The following is a 20,718-nucleotide window of genomic DNA, read 5'->3' as shown; positions in this document are numbered from 1 at the left end:
CCCTTCACTAGGATAGGTTTTTATTTCAGGAGGCAGGTTGTGAGTTGGTTCTTAAGAGACTAAGCACCGTTTCCTGGGAGAACTCAAAACCAAGGTAGTAGAGTGCAATCAACAGGACAGATAACTTTCCCTGTTTGATGGGTTTTGACAAACTGCAAGGCATCCTCTTCTCACTTCACCTGGGATACAAGAGGGGAGCAGTGGTCCAGAAGCATCAGGATGAGTCTGAGCTACAGGACCTTGTGGAAGGACCAGAAAGGAGTGACATGATTTTTGCTTTCCCCCTTCTCGAGTCCTGCCTTGATTCTTACATAGCAGACTCCAGTGGCTGCCTTCCCTAGCCTCATAACTTCTCAGAGTCCAGCAATCTGGTGGATCAGTCTTCTACATCTTGTGTCCATCTCAACACTCACCTCTAGAGAGGCCTATCAAAATTACTGCAGGGAGGGGAGACGACTTAAATTCTGAATCACACTTGTTTAGAAGCCCTAAAGCCTGTGGAGTCCTTGGCTAGTATTTGAACTGCTGCTGAAGTGGTTTATTTTTTTTGCACATGAACCATCTGTGCCTCAGCATTACTTTTCTTCAGCCTTCTGTAGATTTTTCTGCTCCCAGAGTTTGCAAGTACACAGAGTCTGTGCTGAAACATCCCCTAGCACCTTACTTCTCTGAAAACCAATGCTAAATTAAGTAATGCAAATATGGAGGATGGAAGCTCCCAAAAGAGAATTGGTCTGATTGTGGCAAGACTTTTCTACCATTTAAAATGTTTTTCTGTAAATGTTTTCTGATAACATTTTGGCTAAAGGTATGGATGGAATCTCTTAAGATAGTGACTATGATGTAAAACCTCTGGGTGGGCTGTGGTTCCTTACTCTGAGCGGGGTGTGACCTCAGGAAGGCTCCCTTGGGTGTGTTTACCCATGACACAGGCCAGGATGGTCCAGCTGGTGGCCTGTGAGATAATTCTGTTGGTATTTACCTTTTCTTGGGGAAGAACTGCCACCAAATTCACACAGAAGCAGGGAGGCAGCTGGAGACATGCCTGCTTCTGCATGTGGATCTGTTGTTGAAACTGAATTCTTCTTTTTGGCCTGTAAAAAGGGTCCCAAAACAGGTGTCCAGGACATTGCTATATGAAAAATATTGGACTTCCTGAGGCATTCCCCCCAAGTTTGATATCTCTTCTTCTGAAGGACAGAGTAAATCTCTAGATGACCAAGACTGGGCCCATTAAAAATACACACATCAATGGAAATAGGAAACTAGATTCCTAGAGGAGGTGTGTAGGTGAGTTGAAGTTGCTTTCTAATTGAGCTTACAATTCTTTCACACAGTCAGAGGGTGCAGAAATCTGTTGCTTTGGGTCATTATTGGCATTCATCATAAAAGATCATATTCTGGATGCACAACTTCAGCAGCACCTTTGATGATCACTGCAGAAAATTCTTGGAGGACCATCACAGGTATCTGATGACAGTAAGCAATGGTCAGTCACAAACAGAAATTTTCAAGATACTTAGCTGCTGCTTGTCCCTGAAATGAAGAAGTCAGTGCCATGTTTGCAGAAAACCCGAGACAGGGCTGGGTTTTGTCCACAAACAGCCCATTTTGCCAGCTGTAGACCCCCAAAGGTGAGGCTGAATTTTGTGCCTGCCAACATACCAGGTGGACCATTGGGGATACAATTCTGCACACGTACATGCCTCACTTTAAGGTGTGTATTGTTCCTAAAGCTCCTGTCCTGGCTGAGGCAGCTGCCTCCCAGGCTAGCCCACCACCACCAATGCTTGTGAAAGGGGATGGCCAGAGAGGGGAGAGTGACAACGGAGGCATCACTGTGACTGCAGGCAATTGTCTCTCCCCAGGGTATTTATAAACTGCATACTGGTGGGCAGGAGTGGCAGTTGGCTGCTGTGACCTTGGGAGCCTGAGCAGCATTCCTGGGAGCCGCGTGAGCCGGACTGGCAGGCACAGCTGCAGCCAATGGGGAGGAGTCCAGCACTGGCTGCCTGGATTGAGTTTCACTCCTGTTGCCTGAGATTTTTCTCTTTCTCTCCCTGTTGTGCTTTCCCTCTTTGTTTATGGGATTGGGCAGGCAAAGGCACTGATGGAACCCTAGCGAGCAAGACATTTGCCCTGTGGATTTGGGATTCTGCCTTCAGTGCTGAGCAGCCACTTCTTGCCATTGCCTACCACAACTCCAGCCCCCCGACATGGCTCGGCTTTTACGGCTCCAAGCCTTCTGAGCACCCAATCCACCCTCCTCTGCTGGGGCAGTTTGTGTTGTGATCTCTTCTATGCACTTCCTTCTCGCTGTCCTTAGAGGTTAGTGTATGAGGCTTTTGAATGCAAGGGAGATGGGTCAGGACCAGACAAAGCAACAGATAGAGAAAGGACTCCACCTTTACCAGTCTAATCAGACCGAAAAGGCCCTGCGAGTCTGGATGAGGGTTTTGGAGAAGTCTGCGGATCCTGCTGGCAGGTTTCGGGTTTTGGGTTGCCTCATCACTGCTCATGCAGAGATGGGCAGGTACAAAGATATGCTGAAGGTAAGGAGAACTGGAGATGAATGCATGCTTTGTGTTGTGCCCACTACAGAGAGTGACTGGAGATTAAAATGTGAAGCTGGGGGGTTACCATGTATATAATTGCCTTGTTGACCAATAGCTCCATCCCCCAAGATAACACAGAATACTCCTTTTCACTGGGTCTGGTCCCTCAGCCTGCCCAGGTTATTGAGGCTCTCCAATTAATCATGGGAACCTTTCTGATTCATTCCCTACACACAGACATACCATGTTATTAGGCTTCAGGAAGAAGGTATGAGAACAGGGCCTTTGCTCCATCAATGTAAACCTGTTTACAGTGTATATAGAAAGATCTCCAAGTGGGCTCTCTAGAATACGCAGCAGTCCTGTGGAGATGCGCCTGTTACCAAACAGCAGCTGAACAAGAAGATATCTAATACAGACCTTACATGGTTATTGTTACAATTATTTGTTTGCAATGGGGCTGATTAAGAGAAGAAAGAGTGAAAGAGGATGCTTTTTTGGCGGGAGGTGTGGAGAGACATTCCAGGAGAGATCTGACAGTTGCAATCAGAGAGGGGCTCCCAGGTTGTCAGGACAACACAGAAGGAGGATATGTATGGAGCTTAATGGAAGAATGGTAAAAAGGAGCTGAAGTTATATTTCAAGAACATGAGGATGACTGTGTTAGGTTAAATGAGCAGAAAGGAGGTGTGGATCCAAGAAGTAACAGGATGCACAGAGAGAGCAGCAGGCAGTGTTTGGGGATGTGGCTTAGGAATCTGGAAGACGAGGCAAGATGATGTTGTAATAGTCTCAAGAAACTCCCAGCCTGAAATAGGGCCTTGCTAAAAGGCCTTGATGTTCTAGTCCTGGTAGTTTTGGTTGCCTCTGACTAGACTGGTAATCGTTCAACATTTAGCGCAAACCACGAATGGGGTGCCCACATCAAACTTTTTGGTAGCTCTCTTTAGAGCAGGGAGCACATCTTCCTAGTAAACCCATGCATATATTACAGCCCTATCTTAAACCCAAATTCTCAGGATGAAGAAGAAAAGAGGGATATCAATACACTCAGAAAACATTTGAAATTAAAAAGACCTGATAAGTGATGTGAAATTAGGTGGTGGCAGAAACAGCAGACTGATAGGGAAGAGAGAAGCAAAAAAGGCAAGATGTGGCTACCTGAAGGGAATATTGAAGGCTTCGTGGAAAACAAGAAATGAGGAAAGAAGTGGGCTCAGTGTACCTGAACCTTAATGTTTTACCTAAGAGAACAGGAAGTGGGATCCAAGTAGGTGAAATTTAGTTCTTTCCAGTAGTAGGAAGGGAAAATGGCTTTAGTCAAACTCATGGTTTTACACTGCGAGTCATCAAAGATAGAGGAAGAACTTTAGCAATAAGCCATTGAAAGAGGAGGTAACAATAGAAAAGGGATTCGAATTAAAGGCATGGAATTAACTATGATTTAAGGGGGAAAATTGGAGAGGAAAATTACTTCACCAAGAAAAGAGGCTGTGACATTCAGGAAATAATGAAGAATCTGAGCAAAGGTAAGGGGATGTGAGGAAGCCTGAGCTAACGCATGTTACTGGGTGTGCACAGCAGCTTTGCTGAAGTGCTGAAGAAGCTGAGAACGTGCAGACTCCCACACACATGCAATTCGTGGTTGGGCTTTTTTTCCCTCTGTTTTATGAAGAACGTAAAACACTCCCGTAGCTTAAATTACCATGTGTTGCCACTATAAAATAAGGAAGTAATCAGTGCCCTTGGGAATTTTTATCCATAAACATAACTAATAATCTGTAATGAAATACTGAGAAAATTGCTAAGCATTTACCTTTGCCAGTGGTATTAATTCAAGCCAGCGGCGTGCTTGTTTTGTCACGAAACACAAAAGAGTCACTGCTCAGAAGGGTTGGCAGTCTACAGGAAAGAGACTTCAAGTCATTTAAAAGAACTGTATGCAATGAGTCCTGCAGATTACAGAACAAAACCTGTCAATCAAGACTGCAATTTGTTGGTAAAATATTGTTGAAAGTAGCTTACTTTCTTCTATTAATAATCAAGGTAGCCTGTTAAGAATTCCAGAGAAAGTGGAATAAATTAAATTTGGTGAAAGAAAACTGAACTGCATTGTCTCAGATGTTTTCTCCTTTACCTGCCTCTCTTCAGGGCCATTTAACAGGGTTTTTTTTCCACTAACCACCAGCCTGGTTCATCTTCCTTGCCCGAGAGACTGTGTGGAGAGGGGGAGGTTTCTTCAAGGTGCTCACAGGGCTTAGACCACCAGATAACTGCTCAGTGTACACAATACTTCTCAGGTTGTGCTGCTAGAATCGTCTGCCCTGCTCAGAGATGAGTCACTGCTCCAGCACAGGGTGCTACTCTGGGTGTTTGAGCTATCTGTAAATAAATGGCACACTTTTATAAACACTGTATTTTCTACTTAAAGTTTGCAGTGGTACAGATTGACACAGCACGGGAGCTGGAAGACCCAGATTACCTTACAGAGAGCTACCTAAACTTGGCTCGCAGCAATGAGAAACTCTGTGAGTTCCCGAAAACAATCTCTTACTGCAAGACGTGCCTGAACATGCAGGGTACCACAGTCAGCCTGCAGCTGAATGGCCAGGTCAGCCTCAGCATGGGCAATGCCTTCTTGGGCCTCAGCACCTTCCAGAAGGCACTGGAGTGCTTTGAGAAAGCTTTACGCTACGCACACAACAACGATGACAAGATGCTGGAGTGTCGCGTCTGCTGCAGCCTTGGCAACTTCTACGCCCAGATAAAGGTGCGGTAACCTGAGGGTCAGAAGGGTGATTGTCTCTTGGACTTGGGAAAGAACTGGAAATTGTGTGAATTTCAGCTTATTTCTCTGTTACGGGAAGTGAAGTACTGAGGGAGCACAGTAAGCTAAAATCTCTTTGTGAAATCATCATGGAGTTCTCTCCTTCACAACAAGGATGGGAGGATTTAGTATACTCTTTACACAGCACAGCAGAAGCAGCTGTGAATGTTCTGTTTGTTGAAAAGATCAAACTTGCCTTCAAAGATCACATCACAGGAGCAGCACACAGAGCTAGCAGCCAGAACTCGTGGATTCTCTGTTTCTGTTTCAAGAACAGTGTGGCCAGCAGGAGCAGGGAGGTCATTCTGCCCCTGTACACTGCACTGGTTAGACCACACCTCGAGTACTGTGTCCAATTCTGGGCCCCTCAGTTTAGGAAGGATGTTGACTTGCTGGAACGAGTCCAGAGAAGGGCAACAAAGTTGGTGAGGGGTTTGGAACACAAGCCCTATGAGGAGAGACTGAGGGAGCTGGGATTGCTTAGCCTGAAGAAGAGGAGACTCGGGGTGACCTTATTGCTCTCTACAACTACCTGAAGGGAGGTTGTAGATGGGCAGAGGTTGGTCTCTTCTCCCAGGCAGCCAGTATCAGAACAAGAGGACACAGTCTCAGGCTGTGCCGGGGGAGGTTCAGGTTGGATGTTAGGAAGAAGTTCTATACAGAGAGAGTGATTGCCCATTGGAATGGGCTGCCCAAGGAGGTGGTGGAGTCGCCATCATTGGAGGTTTTCAGGAGGAGACTTGATGGGTGCTTGGTGCCATGGGTTAGCTGTTTGGGTGGGTTGGATTGGTTGATGGGTTGGACGCGATGATCTTGAAGGTCTCTTCCAACCTGGTTTATTCAATGTATTCTATGTACCACTGTCACAGCAAACAGCTATGAGCTAGATGGACAGGGACTGAGGAGGGGAGTGATTTCTTCTTCTCTTGCAAACAGCAACAAATACGTGTCCTTGCAAAGTCTTGCCTTTTGCTACTCATGGAAGGCTCGACAACTGAAGAGCTGAAAACTATCAGTAAACTTCTCTCAGAATACCAAAAATAAATAACATTGTGCTGGATACTTTTAAGATATGAAATAAGAAGGGAGGAAGTTGTGGTTTCCTGTGTGCCTCTTGGAGAATTAAAATACATGAGGTCTTTTCTAGTCAAATGTAACCTTCTTGAGACCGGTTTTAGGCATTTAGATAATTTTATGCACTTGTTATAAACTAAGATTTCTTTCTAAAACACTTCTACTGCAAATGAAAATAAGTTACATCATTACTTAATGTGGGTTGATTGAGGCCACGATTTTTGTGCTCCTCTTTCCTGCAATGATGAATAACCAGCCTCTTGAAGATCCTGACTTCATCATATGGAGAACACTGGGCTTCTGTGTGGATGTTGAAAGCAGAGGTGACTGAAGAGCAGAGAAGATTATCAGCTTTTGGTTATAGAGGAGGGTAAAGGGTTCCTAGAGAGCAAGGCTGATGGCATAGTACACAAAAGCCGTGTCATTGTCACAGTGTGTGGTGGGTTGTAAATTCCCCCCAACATTAACATGTCCTGAACCCAGAGAGTAATACAAATACAGTACATGGCAACTGCACCTTCCACAGTCTGACACCTAGTGACATACAGCATGTGGAAGAGGAGCAGCGGGAGTTGAAAGGTGTACAGAAATTTGCAAGCTGTTGCAGTGGGTTTTCTCCTTTTCTTTTTGCTGTAACTGTTGTCTGTCTGCTTACAGGACTATGAGAAAGCCTTGTTCTTCCCATGCAAAGCAGCTGAGCTGGTGAATGACTACGGAAAGGGCTGGAGCCTGAAGTACCGTGCAATGAGCCAGTACCACATGGCAGTGGCCTATAGGAAGCTGGGGCGCTTGGGAGATGCAATGGACCGCTGTGAGGTACAGGGTGTGGGCAGATGCAGAGAGCCAGGTCTCTGCAAGGGGATCTTGCTTACAGGACTGGGAGAATGAGAGATACCATGGCACTCTCACTTGACTCTAGATGTTCCTGCTGCTTCCCAGTCCTAGAGCTGTAGTTTCAGTAACCCAGGTCTATTAATGGCTGTTGGATGGGAACTTGTGAACAAGACTTTACTTGCCTTAAAAAGTTTGTGTCATTTCCTTTTAACTGACCTTTCAGTGACTGGAGTGCACAGTCCCAGCCCTGCTGTTTTGAACCAGAAACAGGCTCTTTTGCTGACCAAAGGCCATTTATTTCAGGAGTCCATGAAGATTGCCCTGCAGCATGGTGATCGACCCCTGCAAGCATTGTGTCTGCTGTGCTTTGCAGATATCCATCGCAGCCGCAAAGATGTGCAGGTACAGCTTTTTCCTGACAGGAAGGACAGAGGGGACAGCAAGAGGGTGTGTAAAGTAGGCCATAGCAAAGACATGTTTTCCTCCCCACTTCTATAGACAGCGTTTCCTCGATATGACTCCTCCATGAGCATCATGACAGAGATTGGAAACCGCCTGGGCCTGGTCCAGGTGCTAATAGGAGTGACTAAGTGCTGGATGATCCAGAAGGAGCTGGACAAGGTCAGTTACAAGCTCATTTCTATGGAAGTTTGTTAGATTAGATTAGATTAGATTAGATTAGATTAGATTAGATTAGATTAGATTAGATTAGATTAGACCATGTAGTCTTTCTCTGAACTGTAAGCCCCTCAAAGTGCAGTAGAGACTTGGCCCTTGGTTCTGCTAGCAGGGTCTGTTCCATTTGTCTGAATGGTTCCTCTCAGCCAGGAATCTGTTAGTAACAGTGTGAACATCCTTGCTGAGTCCAGCTGCCAACTTACAGAATGGTCTCATCATCATCAGTCCTGGTGACTTGAAGCACTACACTAAGAAACCAGCACTGAGGAAGGAAAGCCTGCTCCTGCCATTGTGGGCAATCAGCTTATGCTTACACTCTGAAATAGATTCCACTGCCTACCTTTTAGCTACATGACTAAGCTCATTGCTCATTGTTGTGATAGCGATGATGTTCAGACAGCTCCACAGCTCCACCGTGTGCTTTGCAGACAAGCATGGCATCAAATTCCCAAAGAAACTTTGAAGGTATGTAAACTGTGATGTGAAACAGATGAGAGTAGAAAATCATTTGGGAATATGATCACAATCAGATACAGAAGCATTTGTATTCTATTCCAAGCATTAGAGGGAAATGTGCCCTGGTGGGTCAAGTACCTTATGCCCATTATCCCAAATGTGACCTCCTCAACTGTCACAACCCTGAATTCTCACCCAAGCCTGTTGAAGCTGCCAGTCTGCTTCCATTTCTCATGCTACTCATCCCAATGTCAGTTACCTAATAAAGCAGTTTGCTAAGTTTCCACTTGCAGATTCCCTACTCTTGCCCTAGCTGCCTCCTACTTCCTGGTCTTCTTGGCCAGTTAGTTCCTTTCCTCTCATGTTCAGGCAGTCAGTACTAGTGCAGGTCCTCCCGCGTGTGGTGGGTTGAAAATTCCCCCCAACATTAAATTGCCATACCAGCTCAGTTGGAAGCAAATGATGCTATATTTACAAGGAACAGTACAATCTAAAACAGAATGCAATGAATATATACAAAATACACAATATTTACATGCATGTACAAGTAACTACAATTTATAAACAACACAAGAACCCCCCTGGACAAACCAGGGGAGCCAGCAACAGCTTCCCCCTCCCTGCTCCCTTCCCTCTCGTACACGATAGAGGAGAGAAAGAGCAGAGAGTTGTTTGTCAAGATACTCGGCCACAACAAAGAACACAGGCAATGCAGCAAAGCCAAGCAGAAGCACAAGTTAGTCTCTCCCAGAGCAAGGAAGCTGAAAAAAAAGAAAGTTAGTTTACAGATCTAAATGTTATGCCTGTTATCTATCCAATGTTATTATTTAGAGCTTATAATTATTTTCCTTTTTACATCCAGTGGTGATTTATTTACATTCTACCACTTTCTGTTCAAGATCTGTTGAAAACTCTCTAGGCACAGCCTGAAACTACCACAGTAGGCTGTGGTCACACACTGCTTGCCCAAACTCTTGTGCAGTCACATATTCCTGTCCAAGACAAACTGTCCCCTGGACTTCTCAGCAGCTCTTCCCCCACCCCACATGCTTCATTTTAATTCTTAGTTCTAGTTGTTAATTTGAGATTTTCCAGTACACAGCCACTTTTCCTAGGCACAGCTCCCAGTTACATTCTACCTGCTTGCCTCCAGTTCCTGCTTCTGCAACTTCATTATCCTAGGCTGTTGCTGCCATCACAGGTCTGACATTGCCTGTGCATTCAAAGTGCGTTGTTTCATCTTGTCCTCTTCCCCTAGAGTAGCAGCAATGCCACATTGTAGGGTAGAAACTTTAAAATGTTCCTCCTGAAAATTACTACATCACAAGAGAGACCTCTTTTTCCCCTTGGACAAATCCCAAGCAGATCTTAGTGGTTCTGGAAAACAGAGAATGATGATCATCAGAACAGTGATGAACAGTGTGACATGTCAGGGAAAGCAGGAACTTGTTTAGTACAACAGCCTCTGTGCGAAACACTTTCCTTCAGATGGGAAAAGATGGCTAACAGTACACTCCTACTTCATACATGTGCAAGTAGGACAAAGTGAATATATGAACAGGAGGGAGAAAATGGAGGAGCATGGTGTGTTGGTGGTGCTGATACCTTTCCTCCACTCCTGTACAAGTGAAATTGAAGTTGTCCAGCAATTGTTGATAGAGAAGAGGCTTGCTTTGCTTGTGCTTCATCCCATTCTCAAGGAGCACATGTCACTGAGTTTAAGTCAGTCTTCATTCTCTCTGCTTGGCAACATCATACTTCTGCCACCATCATACCCCTACTTGGCACTCTGTGCTTGGAACAGAAGTAAGGCTCTTGGATTATTTGTGGTCTTTCAGATACCAAACTTTTCTCATGGATGAACTTTTGGGAAGGGGGAAAATCTGTCAGGCAGGTATCTTGCGTCTCCAGAGCTGCAGTGATGCTTGTTTAGCTAAATCCTACTCTGTGCCTCTACCTCATTCTTTTAATAATTCCCCCAAGGCATTCAAACAAGTCTGGTTGTTATATGTCAGACTAAGAACTGATGATACATGCTCTCCATTCACAGGCTCTGGAAAGCATTGAAAAGGCACAGGAGCTGGCAGAGGGACTAGGGAACAAGGTAGGACCTTACAGCTTCTCTTCTAAACTGTCTTACAGTCTTCTATCAGGCAGATTAAGAAGCCAAGAGTTGAAGTAGCCAGACTTGTTATTGCTTATTAGTGTGTTGATAGTAACCAGTCAATGCCTGGGACTTGCTTTGTTGTGAAGTGTTCATCTGTGGGCAGTTGCACCAGTGATCTTCAGTGTGCAGCTCTGAAAAGTGAGGGAGGTGTCACAGTGGGATAAACAAAGGGGGATGGAAGCAGTGAAAACAGGGTATGGAACAAGCAGAGAGCTAGAGGCTTAGGAGTCTCTTAAAAAATGTTTGTCCTGATAAGCAGCTGAACTGTGTGCCACGCCTTAAACCTGGCAGCCCTTTTGTGGTACAGAGAGCGAGGGTCAATGGCAGGAATTGGTGGAAAACCCTAACAGCCTTAGGCTGACCCCTATCCCTCATGCAGCTTTCTGTACAGATGCTTCTCTAGGTGGCTGATGGGGCTCATTTCTACTACCCCTGAGACTGGTCTGCCTTCATCTGTCTTGTGTTTCTGCCCTTCGTGTGCAGCTTGGCCTGCTGAAGCTCCACTGCCTGTGTGAAAGGATCTATCGCACCAAGGGGCAGCAGCAAGAATTGCGTGACCACGTAGTGAAGTTCCACGAATGCGTGGAGGAGATGGAGCTGTACTGTGGCATGTGTGGGGAGTCCATCGGGGAGAAGAACAACCAGCTCCAGGCACTGCCTTGCTCCCACTTCTTCCACTTAAAGTAATGAGCTGGGTGTACGAAAGGTCCTTGCCATGACTAGAGATAGGGAAGAGCTGTTGACACCCCGAGGCAGGACAGTCCTGTGCCTTTGTCCTGCTCACCTGTGCCCTGCAGGATCCCCCTGCAGGATCCCACTGCAGCGTCATGAATCTCAGTCCTGAAGGGCGGGATATTTACCCACAATATCCTCCATCCTCCTTGTGCCCTCTAAAGGACTGTTCACCAATGTCTTCACCGTGTAGGTGCTTAGCCCACTTCAGATTCTTATTTCATTCACCTGGGTGAATCCCTTCTTCCCTCCCAGGGAGCAGGGGGTTTTGTCCCCTGAACACCCCACCCCCCCCTTCTCTCATCTATTATATTTGAGGTGAAAAAGGTGTTCAGCTTCTTACTGTACTACTGCCAGGAAAGAGTTTGTTGTATTTGGTATTTTTTTTTCCCATTTTATTTTTAGAAGTAGCAGAACAGTTTTAAGGACCTTCATTTTCAGAACAGAGCTCCTGCTGCCACCCTTCCGCACTCCACAGCCCCGTAGTTTGATCCTCATGAGCTCTGTGGGTTTGTCCTCAGCAGTACGGAACCGTCTTTGGCGTAGGCACGCGCCGAGGAGCCTCCACGGGGCGGGTGGGAGAGGGACCGGGCCGCCGAACCTTTCCCCACGGCGGGACTGGCCCGGGGGAGCCTCCGCCCGCAGAGGGCTCCCTCCGAACGACTTCCTCCCTTTGCAGGTGCCTTCAGACCAACGGGACCCGGGGCTGCCCCAACTGCCGCCGCTTGTCGGTGAAGCCCGGCTACGTCTGACCCGCCCCCGGGGCTCAGCCTGCGCTGCCCGCCGCTTCCGTGGCCCCGCGGCCTGTGCCTGGCGACGAGGGGCCGGCGGGCAGAGACGTCCCCGCTCTCCGCCCCGCCCTGAGCCGGCGCCGTTCCCCCCTCAGTCTGTGTACGGGGTTGCCGGTAATAAAGGCTGTCGCCGGAAAAGCGCCCGCCTCCTGCGCCACCGGCCCGCCGGGGCAGCGCCGCCCGGCCCCGCCCCTGCCCCGCTCCAAGATGGCGGCGGGGACATCACTCAGCGAATTTGGCGGGAGCACGTGACCTGTGCGGCTGTTGCCCTCAGGGCCCCCGGCCTCAGATTCGTCACTCTCGGGTCGCTCTCCGGGCGAGGGGCTGCGGCAGGCCGGGGGCACCGACCGCCGGGGAAATAGAGGAGGCATAGGGCCCACCCAGCTACCCGTCCCGCTGCCTCCCGCTCTGGTCCCGGGACGAGGAGTGCGGAATCTGCCGCGCGGAACCCGCCGCGACGTGCGCTGCTTGGGCGGCTGTTGGGGGTAAAGATGGCGTCGGTGTGGGATGAGTCTGAGGTGAGGAGCCGGGGCCGCCGCCCGTCGTGGGGGCAGCGGGGCCGGGGGTAGCGGGGCTGGGGCGGGGAACACTGAAGCCGGGGGCGGGGGACGCCGAAGTCGGGTGCTGGGGACAGCGGGGCCGGAGCGAGGCGAAATCAGGCCGGGCCGATCATGACGCCGCCGTTGTGCCCCTTAGGATGGCGTCGGCGAGGAGGTGCTGAAGATGTCCACGGAGGAGATCGTGCAGCGCACGCGTCTCCTCGACAGCGAGATCAAGGTACGGCCAAGGGCCGGGGAGCAGAGAAGGGCTGGGGAGCGGGCCGGGCCGGGCCAGATCCGGCCTTTTGCCTACGGCGGGGCACCCCCTGGCGAGCCCTGCGGGGCTGGCTGTGGGGGTGAGTGGCTTAGAGCTATGGGGGCAGACAGGAGGGTACTGAGAACTTAAAGGTGTAGTTAACTACATCAGGAAGGGTAGGTTGAGGCCTTGAAGGTAGGGAAGAGGTACTGAAAGAGCAAGGAACCGAGGAAGCTGAGGGGATAATTGTTCTCCAGAGCCCTGGGTGCTTTAACTGAAGGCACGCAGATCCGTCCCGCGCTTACAGGTACGGGGGAGGGTGCAGTCTGTTCCATGGCCTGGGTCAAGTAGGATCACTGGGTAATTAAGGTTGAAAGGGGCTTGAGAAGATTGCTGGTCTAATTTCTTGATCAAAGCGGAGTCAGCTATAACCAGGCTGCTCAGGGATTTTTGCAGTTAGATCTTAAAAAGCCTCTAAAGACAGAGGTCGTGCCACATCTCTGGTGCTTCTGGTGCCATTCTGTGCCAATGATTGGCTGTTCTTGTGAGGATGAAGATTTGCTTCACGTACATCCTGACCCTCCCTTGTGTCAGTCTTTTGTCTGTTGTCTCATTTTCACACTGTGCTGCTGTGAAGTTTCTGGTTTTCTTGATATTGTCCCCAGTACTTCTTCTCAGCTGAACACGCCTACTTCCCTCAGTTACTTCTCACAGAGCCTGTGCTCCATCCCCCTGGCCATCTTGGTGGCCCTGCGTTGAACTCAGTCCACTTTATCAATGTCTTTGCTCTCTAGTGGGACCCAAAATTGGACAGAATGCTCAAGATAGGATCTAACAAATATTGAGTAAATGGGGCTGATTACTTTTATCCATCTACTGCTGGTTACACTTCTGTCAGTACAGCCTGGGTTGCTGTTTGCCACCCTTACATGCTGCTGGCTCCTGTTCCTGGAGACTGCCAGGTCTGATTTCCTAATGTACTTTCTGATACCTTAAAGGCAACAAAGATAAGTGTGTGTCCTGCTTTTAAGTTGCAGCATACAGTAAGGAGTAAAAGCAGCCTTCTCTGTTCCGTAGTGAGAGTAGCACAGCTGGGCAGTGTGTTCATACTCTCCCTTCATGCAGTTTTCTTTGAATGTTTCCCAAATAATGGATTTTTCTAAAACTGGTGTTTTGGGGTTCTTTTACATAGAACTACATAGAATAAACAGTGCATTTTTATGTAACAGCTTCTTTATTGGTTCCTGTGAACAATTTACATCACGGTTTCAAACAGGTAGCTTTTTAGGGAAGAGCGGACATTCCCTATTAAACAGAACCATGTATGTAAATTCAGGTGTGACTAGTTGTCTTTGACACCATCTGCTGTTAGAGTTGCTTCAGTGAGGATCACAAACTGTGTGCCTGACCAGGAATGGGAGGAGAATGTATGTGGGTGTCATCCAGACAGCACTGAGAAATACGTGTACTGATTGGGTGCCTTCATCTGGGGTATAAATGTACTTACTGTTGGATTGCAAGTGCAAAACTTCTTTGCTTGTAGCTGTTTTCCCTTAATAGGATTGTAGATTCATAGAATGGTTTGGGTTGGAAGGGACCTTTAAAGATGATCTAGTCCAACCCCCATGCAGTTAGTAGGGACGTCTTGAACTAGATCGGGTTTTTCAGAGCCCAGTCCTCCAACCTCATCTGAAGTGTTTCTGGGGAAGGAGGCTTCTACCACCTCTCTGGACAGCCTGGGCCAGTGTCCCACCACCTTCCACATTAAAAATATCTTTCTTCTTTCCAGTCTGAATCTCCCCTCTTTTAGTTTAAACCCATCACTCTCTGTCCTGTCATAACAGGCTCTGCTAAAAGTCTATCCTGGCATTCTTGTCATCCCCTTTAAGTACTGAAAGGTGATGAGGTGTCCCCACAGCCCTCTCCAGGATGAACCACCCCAGCTCTCAGCCTGGCCTTACAGCAGAAGTGCTCCCAGCCTTGGATCTTTGTTGTGGCCAGTTCAATCCTTCTTAGGCTGGGGCCCCCAAAGCTGGACCCAGTTCTCCCAGTGTGGTTTCATGCAAGTGGAGTACAGATGGAGAACCCTTTCCCTCTATCTGCTCCTCACTACACACTCCTCACTGGGATAGCCCAGGAGTCAGTTGGCTTCTGGGCTATAGGTGCACATTGCTCATGTCCACCTTTTCACCCACCAGCATCCCCAAGTCCTTCTCTGCAGGGCAGCTCTCCAGCCCTTCATTCCCAGCATGTATTAATACTGAGGATTGCTCTGACCTAGGTCCAAGACCTTGCATGTGGCATTGTTGAACCTCATGAGGTTCACCTGGGCCCACTTCTCCAGGTTGTCCAGATCCCTCAGGATGTATCTCATCCCTCAGGTGTGTCAACTGCACCTCTTAGCTTGGTGTCATCTGCAGACTTGGCAGGGGTGCACTTAATCATGCTGTCAGTGTCATTGAAGATTAATTAAACAGCATGGACTCCCAAGGGATGCCACTTGTCACCAAACTCCATCTGGACATTGAACCATTGACTACAGTAGTAGTAAAAGCCTCCAAAAAGTTAAAATTTATATAAAGATGTAGGAATTTGAGCTCTCTGTCATGTTACTAAGCTATATTTGGTTTCTTTCTTTCTTTTCCAAGGAAAAGTTTTCTATCTTACTGAAGCCCAAGCTTATGCTGATCTGAACTGTAAATTAGTGCTCACACTTAAGAGGAAAGAGGTTTCAATAGGGTATGAAAGGGCCTTGTCACTGTGGGGGTTGTTAGGCAGTGGGACAGAGAGTTCCATTGTATCATATCTGTCCTTGGAAGTTTTCAGGATTCAGTTGGGCAAAGCCCTAAGCAACTTAGTGAGAACCCACAGCTGACCCTGCTTGGAGCAGGAGGTGGAACCAGAAGGTGCCTCTTGGCCTGAATAGCCCTGTGAGTTCCATTGTTTTCCAGAGGACCTGGCTGGATTTGTGGGCAAAAAGTGCTGGATACTACTCTGTGTTTATGTTCTACTTTTAAGGAGAACAGAAAGTATTTTTCCCCCACAGAGGTAGTCGATGCATTTGTTTTGCATGTGTTGTTTGTCTACAGAACAGCTTACCAACAATGACACTTCTCTTTGTTCCACTGGGAGCACTGGTGGCACATCTCTTTGCACATTTCTGTGCTGCTAGTCCCACTGTGCTCAGTAGACACGAGGCCCAGTTGGGCCACTCCCTGTTCATACCTTCAGTCACCTTATTTCTGAATCCACATGCTTCCAGATTAGGCTTTTCTGGGTGTCTGTTCACGTGCTGTTGCATGTCATTACTTTGGTGTTCCACCATACAATTCTTCTTTAAGCCCAGCAAAACATAACTGACAGAGCTGGGTATGGGTGCATGGTGGTGGGCACCTGTGTGTGTCTGGCTGATTACCTGTGGAGATGTGTGTTGGGAGCTCAAAGCAGGGCTGCCTGGTCTAGGTTGTGGTCTTATCTATGTGGTAGTGTAGCCCTGTGAGCTGAGGTCATCCAGTGACACCAGGAAAGAACTGCTTAGGGATATTGATTATAGACCAGAACAGATTATATAGCTTTGAGTCCTAAACAATTTTGGCTAATTATCTGTATTTTCCTCTTTTTATTTTAGGTTTCCCTTTATATCCATTGTTTCCTCAGATTTAAGTTTTTGTTACTGTTTTCCTTTTGGAGTGGATTATGAATCTTATCTGGCCTTAGTCTTCTAATGTTACTCCTCTCTCTCTTTGCTGCATGCTGATTCCAGATCATGAAGAGCGAAGTACTAAGGGTGACCCATGAGCTTCAGGCCATGAAAGATAAGATCAAGGAGAACAGTGAGAAGATCAAAGTGAACAAAACCCTGCCCTACCTTGTCTCCAACGTTATTGAGGTGAGAGTGGTGCACATAATACCTTTTGAAGGGAGAAGAGCGATTTGAGATGTGGCCTGTTCTCAAACTGCTAATGCTTCTGCAGCCAGGGCTTTCAGGTCCTGTTGACTTTGTGACCTGGAAGTGCACATCCCTTGCCCACTTCTTGTCTGTGTCTTCTTTAGGCATTGGCTCTGCTCACCTGTAGATAGCACAGCTGTTGGAGGATGACACAGCCTCCATTAGCATAGGCTTGAGCAAGTGACATTTGGTACCTGCACTCTGACCCTTGTGACACAGCCAGTGGAAAGCAGTGGCTCTGTTACTGAGTTGTGTGATAGGCCCAGATATGCTGATAGCTTTCTGCTTTTGAAAAGGGGGTTGGTTTTGTGCTAGGGTTTCGAAACTTGAACTTAAGGCTTGATGTGAGCTGCTGTCATTGGAGGGAAAACTGGTGCCATTAGCTGCTGCTTTGTTCTGAACTGTGTGGTGTCTTGGGTGTGCTGTTTTGGGTGGCTTCATGAAGCAAGGAAGAAATTTGGTTTTACAGGAGGGCTTTAATGCTTCCAGGACTCTACTACTGATGGATGGTGGGAAGTTTTACTTCTACTGTGTGTAATTTAGAAGTGTTCACTCCAGGGTCATCCTACTAGCCTGCTTACATTGTCATGGAATCCCTCACTCTGGTTTTCAGCTCTTGGATGTTGATCCCAATGACCAGGAGGAGGATGGAGCAAACATTGACCTGGATTCCCAGAGAAAGGGCAAGTGTGCTGTGATCAAGACCTCTACACGCCAGGTGAGACTCACGTTCCCAGGCAGGTGTGAGAAGTGCGGAAGGGGACCTTATCCTCAAGTACCTGAGCTTTGCTCACTTTGGTTGCCTTCCTACAGACATACTTCCTCCCAGTTATTGGGTTGGTTGATGCTGAGAAGTTGAAGCCTGGAGACCTAGTGGTGAGTGATGCTGCTGTGATTGTTGGATATGCCATTAGTCAGAAAATTGCTATGTCTTGTCCTTTAGAAATGAGACAGATCTGTCCCAGTTTCTCCCAAGATCCTTTCTGTACTACAATTTTTATAAGCTACTATGGGTTCAGTCATCTTTATAGTATAGAAAGGTACTATATTGTGGAGGGTATTTTTCATACTTAAAATCATGTGCTGAAAGTGCAGCTATCAGTATACACTTCCCAAACCCAGACTTCTGTGTTGTAAGCAAACTGGGTCCTATTCTGAAACATGCTGGCTTAGCTGTGGCGTTGTGCACTGTGCTGAGCTGAGGTGGGTTGATGAGTGCCAGTGTCAGGGTAGTCCTGTGCCCTCAAGGTCTAGTGAATCCTCTGCAGCTGCGTGTTCATTAATTGCTGTTAAAAGTAAAGGATTTATGTTTACAGGGAGTCAATAAAGACTCTTACCTGATCCTGGAGACTCTACCTACTGAGTATGATTCACGGGTGAAGGCCATGGAGGTGGATGAGAGACCTACGGAGCAGTACAGTGACATTGGGGGGCTGGATAAACAGATTCAAGAGGTAATACTTTAGTGGTATGGCCGAAGAGAGCACTCTATGAACTTCAGCTTAGAGCAGGCAGCCTGGAGACCTGTGGAGGGGAATGGGTTTATGAATTGACATTTTCCCTTTGCTGTAGCTTGTGGAGGCCATTGTCCTGCCAATGAATCACAAGGAGAAGTTTGAGAACTTGGGTATACAGCCTCCCAAAGGAGTCCTTATGTACGGGCCTCCAGGAACAGGAAAGACGCTGTTAGCTCGAGCTTGTGCTGCCCAGACCAAGGTAAGAGGAACCTTTGAAAGCCTTTTGCTTCTGTAGGAACTGAAAAAGAATAGGAGCAGCTCCAAGAGGGGTTGCACAGACTGGTGTTAAAAAGGCTGGGATGTTTTTATCTGTTTGCTCAATTTACGTAAGGGCTTCTCTTGGTACTGGGAATGGACCCTGCTGAGAATTAAGGCATAGGATTCTCTTTCACTTCCCAGGCTACTTTCCTGAAGCTCGCAGGTCCACAGCTCGTGCAGATGTTTATTGGTGATGGAGCTAAGCTGGTACGCGATGCTTTTGCTCTGGCCAAGGAAAAGGCTCCTTCCATCATTTTTATTGATGAACTGGATGCCATCGGCACTAAAAGGTGAGGCATAGGCCCCACTGTAAAGCTCTTGGGAGCTGCCTGGCAGCTCTATTTGCCTGTGCACAAGAGGAAGGCCTGCCCTAAAGCACAGCCTGTTTGGAAACAGAGCATACAACCCATCACAGATGGCAGTTGCTTCAAGCTTTGGTCTCACAAGCGAGGGTCATGAGACTTTGGATCCTTCTGATGGTTTCCTACTATATAAAACTGGCTGGAAGGCCTTGGCCCAGGAGTGTGAACTGCAGTCATTCTGTTGTCTTATGTGATTAAATCTATAGGGGACAGCGTGGTCAGGTTCACACTGATGATTTTATCCTTGTTTCCTCTTCAGGTTTGACAGTGAGAAGGCTGGTGATCGGGAGGTGCAGAGAACCATGCTGGAGCTGCTTAATCAGTTAGATGGTTTCCAGCCCAACACACAAGTCAAGGTTGGGGTGTAGCACAGTGGTACTGAGGTCCCTAGGGTGCCCTATCAGGGGATGGAAAACATGTCCAGGGAAGAAGCCTGGTGGGCCCTTGGGAAGGAGAGGCCTGTTCTTAGGTGCCTCAGACTGATAACCCCGCTTCTATTTAGGTGATTGCTGCAACCAACCGTGTTGATATCTTGGACCCAGCTTTGCTCCGCTCCGGACGATTAGATCGCAAGATAGAGTTCCCAATGCCTAATGAGGAGGCCAGAGCCAGAATTATGCAGATCCATTCCCGCAAAATGAATGTCAGGTATGGCAGAGGTGTGGCCTTCTGGGGTCATTGGTGATGGCACCTCGGGGCTGTGGAGTGGTAGCACTCTAGTGTGGAGGTTATACAGAAGCTCCATACTGTGCCTTTCCTATTGGTGCATGCTCTCAGACTTTTTCCCACCTTCCTGCTCCTACCCCAGCCCTGATGTGAACTATGAGGAGCTGGCTCGCTGCACAGATGACTTCAACGGGGCACAGTGCAAGGCTGTGTGTGTCGAGGCGGTGAGTATCCTTGACAGTGGTCTGTGCTGTGGGATGTGTGAACACCAGCAGCGAGTCTTTGCTTTGAACTGATGTGGTGCTCACGTGCCCTCTTTAAATACCATCTCCTTGGGCAGGGGATGATCGCCCTCCGTCGTGGAGCTACAGAGCTCACCCATGAGGACTACATGGAAGGAATTCTGGAGGTTCAAGCCAAGAAAAAAGCCAATCTGCAGTACTATGCCTGACCTCTGCCTCGTCAAGGAGGTGGCTATGGCAGAGGACAGGACAGGACTGGACTGTGTGGCTTACTTTGCCTGGGAAAAATAAAGAATTTTTCTCCCTAAACCCAAATCTGTGATGTTTTGGAGCTGTTGCCCTTACTGGGTGGTTTACATCTGCAAAAGGCAAGCAAGAGCCTCCTCTTCGCAGTGTCCATTGTGCTGCCTTTGGAGCTTCCTGCTAGGACTGGATTACATCCTGCTCTGCTACTGTTGGATGAGGAGCACCAGGCCTTGCTCTATTAAGCATACTTTGAATTGGTGTGCTGCAGCCAGAGAGCACCCCTGCCAGTGAATAGACTGTACAGTTTTGTTACAGGCTGAAGTGTTGGAACCAGCTCATTTTGTAGGGGGGAGAGGTGAGCATGATTCACAGGATCACAGGATGTTAGGGGTTGGAAAGGACCTCTGAAGATCGAGTCCAACCCCCCGCTCCCAGAGCAGGACCATAGAATCTATTGCAGGTTGCACAGAAATGCATCCAGATGGGTCTTTGAAAGTCTCCAGAGAAGGAGACTCCACAACCTTTCTGGGGAGCCTGTTCCAGTGCTCTGTGACCCTCACAATGAAGAA

At 47.8% G+C, this 20,718-nt stretch overlaps 2 protein-coding genes across 3 annotated transcripts; both read left to right on the top strand.

Moving 5' to 3' along the window:
- The first annotated feature begins 2,035 nt into the window (after nucleotides 1-2,035).
- On the top strand, nucleotides 2,036-12,278 carry RAPSN (receptor associated protein of the synapse). Of its 2 annotated transcripts, XM_068161577.1 has the most exons (8): nucleotides 2,036-2,552; nucleotides 4,987-5,325; nucleotides 7,114-7,272; nucleotides 7,594-7,692; nucleotides 7,789-7,911; nucleotides 10,475-10,528; nucleotides 11,075-11,274; nucleotides 12,003-12,278. In XM_068161577.1, exons 1-8 carry the CDS (start codon nucleotides 2,337-2,339, stop codon nucleotides 12,073-12,075), a joined length of 1,263 nt encoding a protein of 420 aa, XP_068017678.1. In that variant the 5' UTR covers nucleotides 2,036-2,336; the 3' UTR covers nucleotides 12,076-12,278. The 2 variants fall into 2 exon arrangements, with proteins under 2 accessions (XP_068017678.1, XP_068017679.1); XM_068161578.1 differs by lacking the exon at nucleotides 7,789-7,911.
- A 238-nt stretch (nucleotides 12,279-12,516) lies between these two features.
- Nucleotides 12,517-20,212, top strand: PSMC3 (proteasome 26S subunit, ATPase 3). The gene is made up of 12 exons (XM_068161576.1): nucleotides 12,517-12,632; nucleotides 12,811-12,891; nucleotides 16,673-16,798; nucleotides 17,472-17,576; nucleotides 17,672-17,734; nucleotides 18,175-18,312; nucleotides 18,431-18,574; nucleotides 18,775-18,923; nucleotides 19,255-19,351; nucleotides 19,498-19,643; nucleotides 19,804-19,885; nucleotides 20,002-20,212. The coding sequence occupies exons 1-12, from the start codon at nucleotides 12,606-12,608 to the stop codon at nucleotides 20,110-20,112; spliced, it is 1,269 nt and encodes a 422-aa protein (XP_068017677.1). The 5' UTR covers nucleotides 12,517-12,605; the 3' UTR covers nucleotides 20,113-20,212.
- The last annotated feature ends 506 nt before the right edge of the window (nucleotides 20,213-20,718 follow it).

Source organism: Melanerpes formicivorus, unplaced genomic scaffold (assembly GCF_026170545.1).
Source record: "Melanerpes formicivorus ecotype bairdi unplaced genomic scaffold, bMelFor1.0.p_v2 SCAF_58, whole genome shotgun sequence".
NCBI classification, from domain to species: Eukaryota; Metazoa; Chordata; class Aves; order Piciformes; family Picidae; genus Melanerpes; species Melanerpes formicivorus.
Note: the sequence above shows the minus strand (reverse complement) of the source record. Positions and strands in the feature narration are given on the sequence as shown.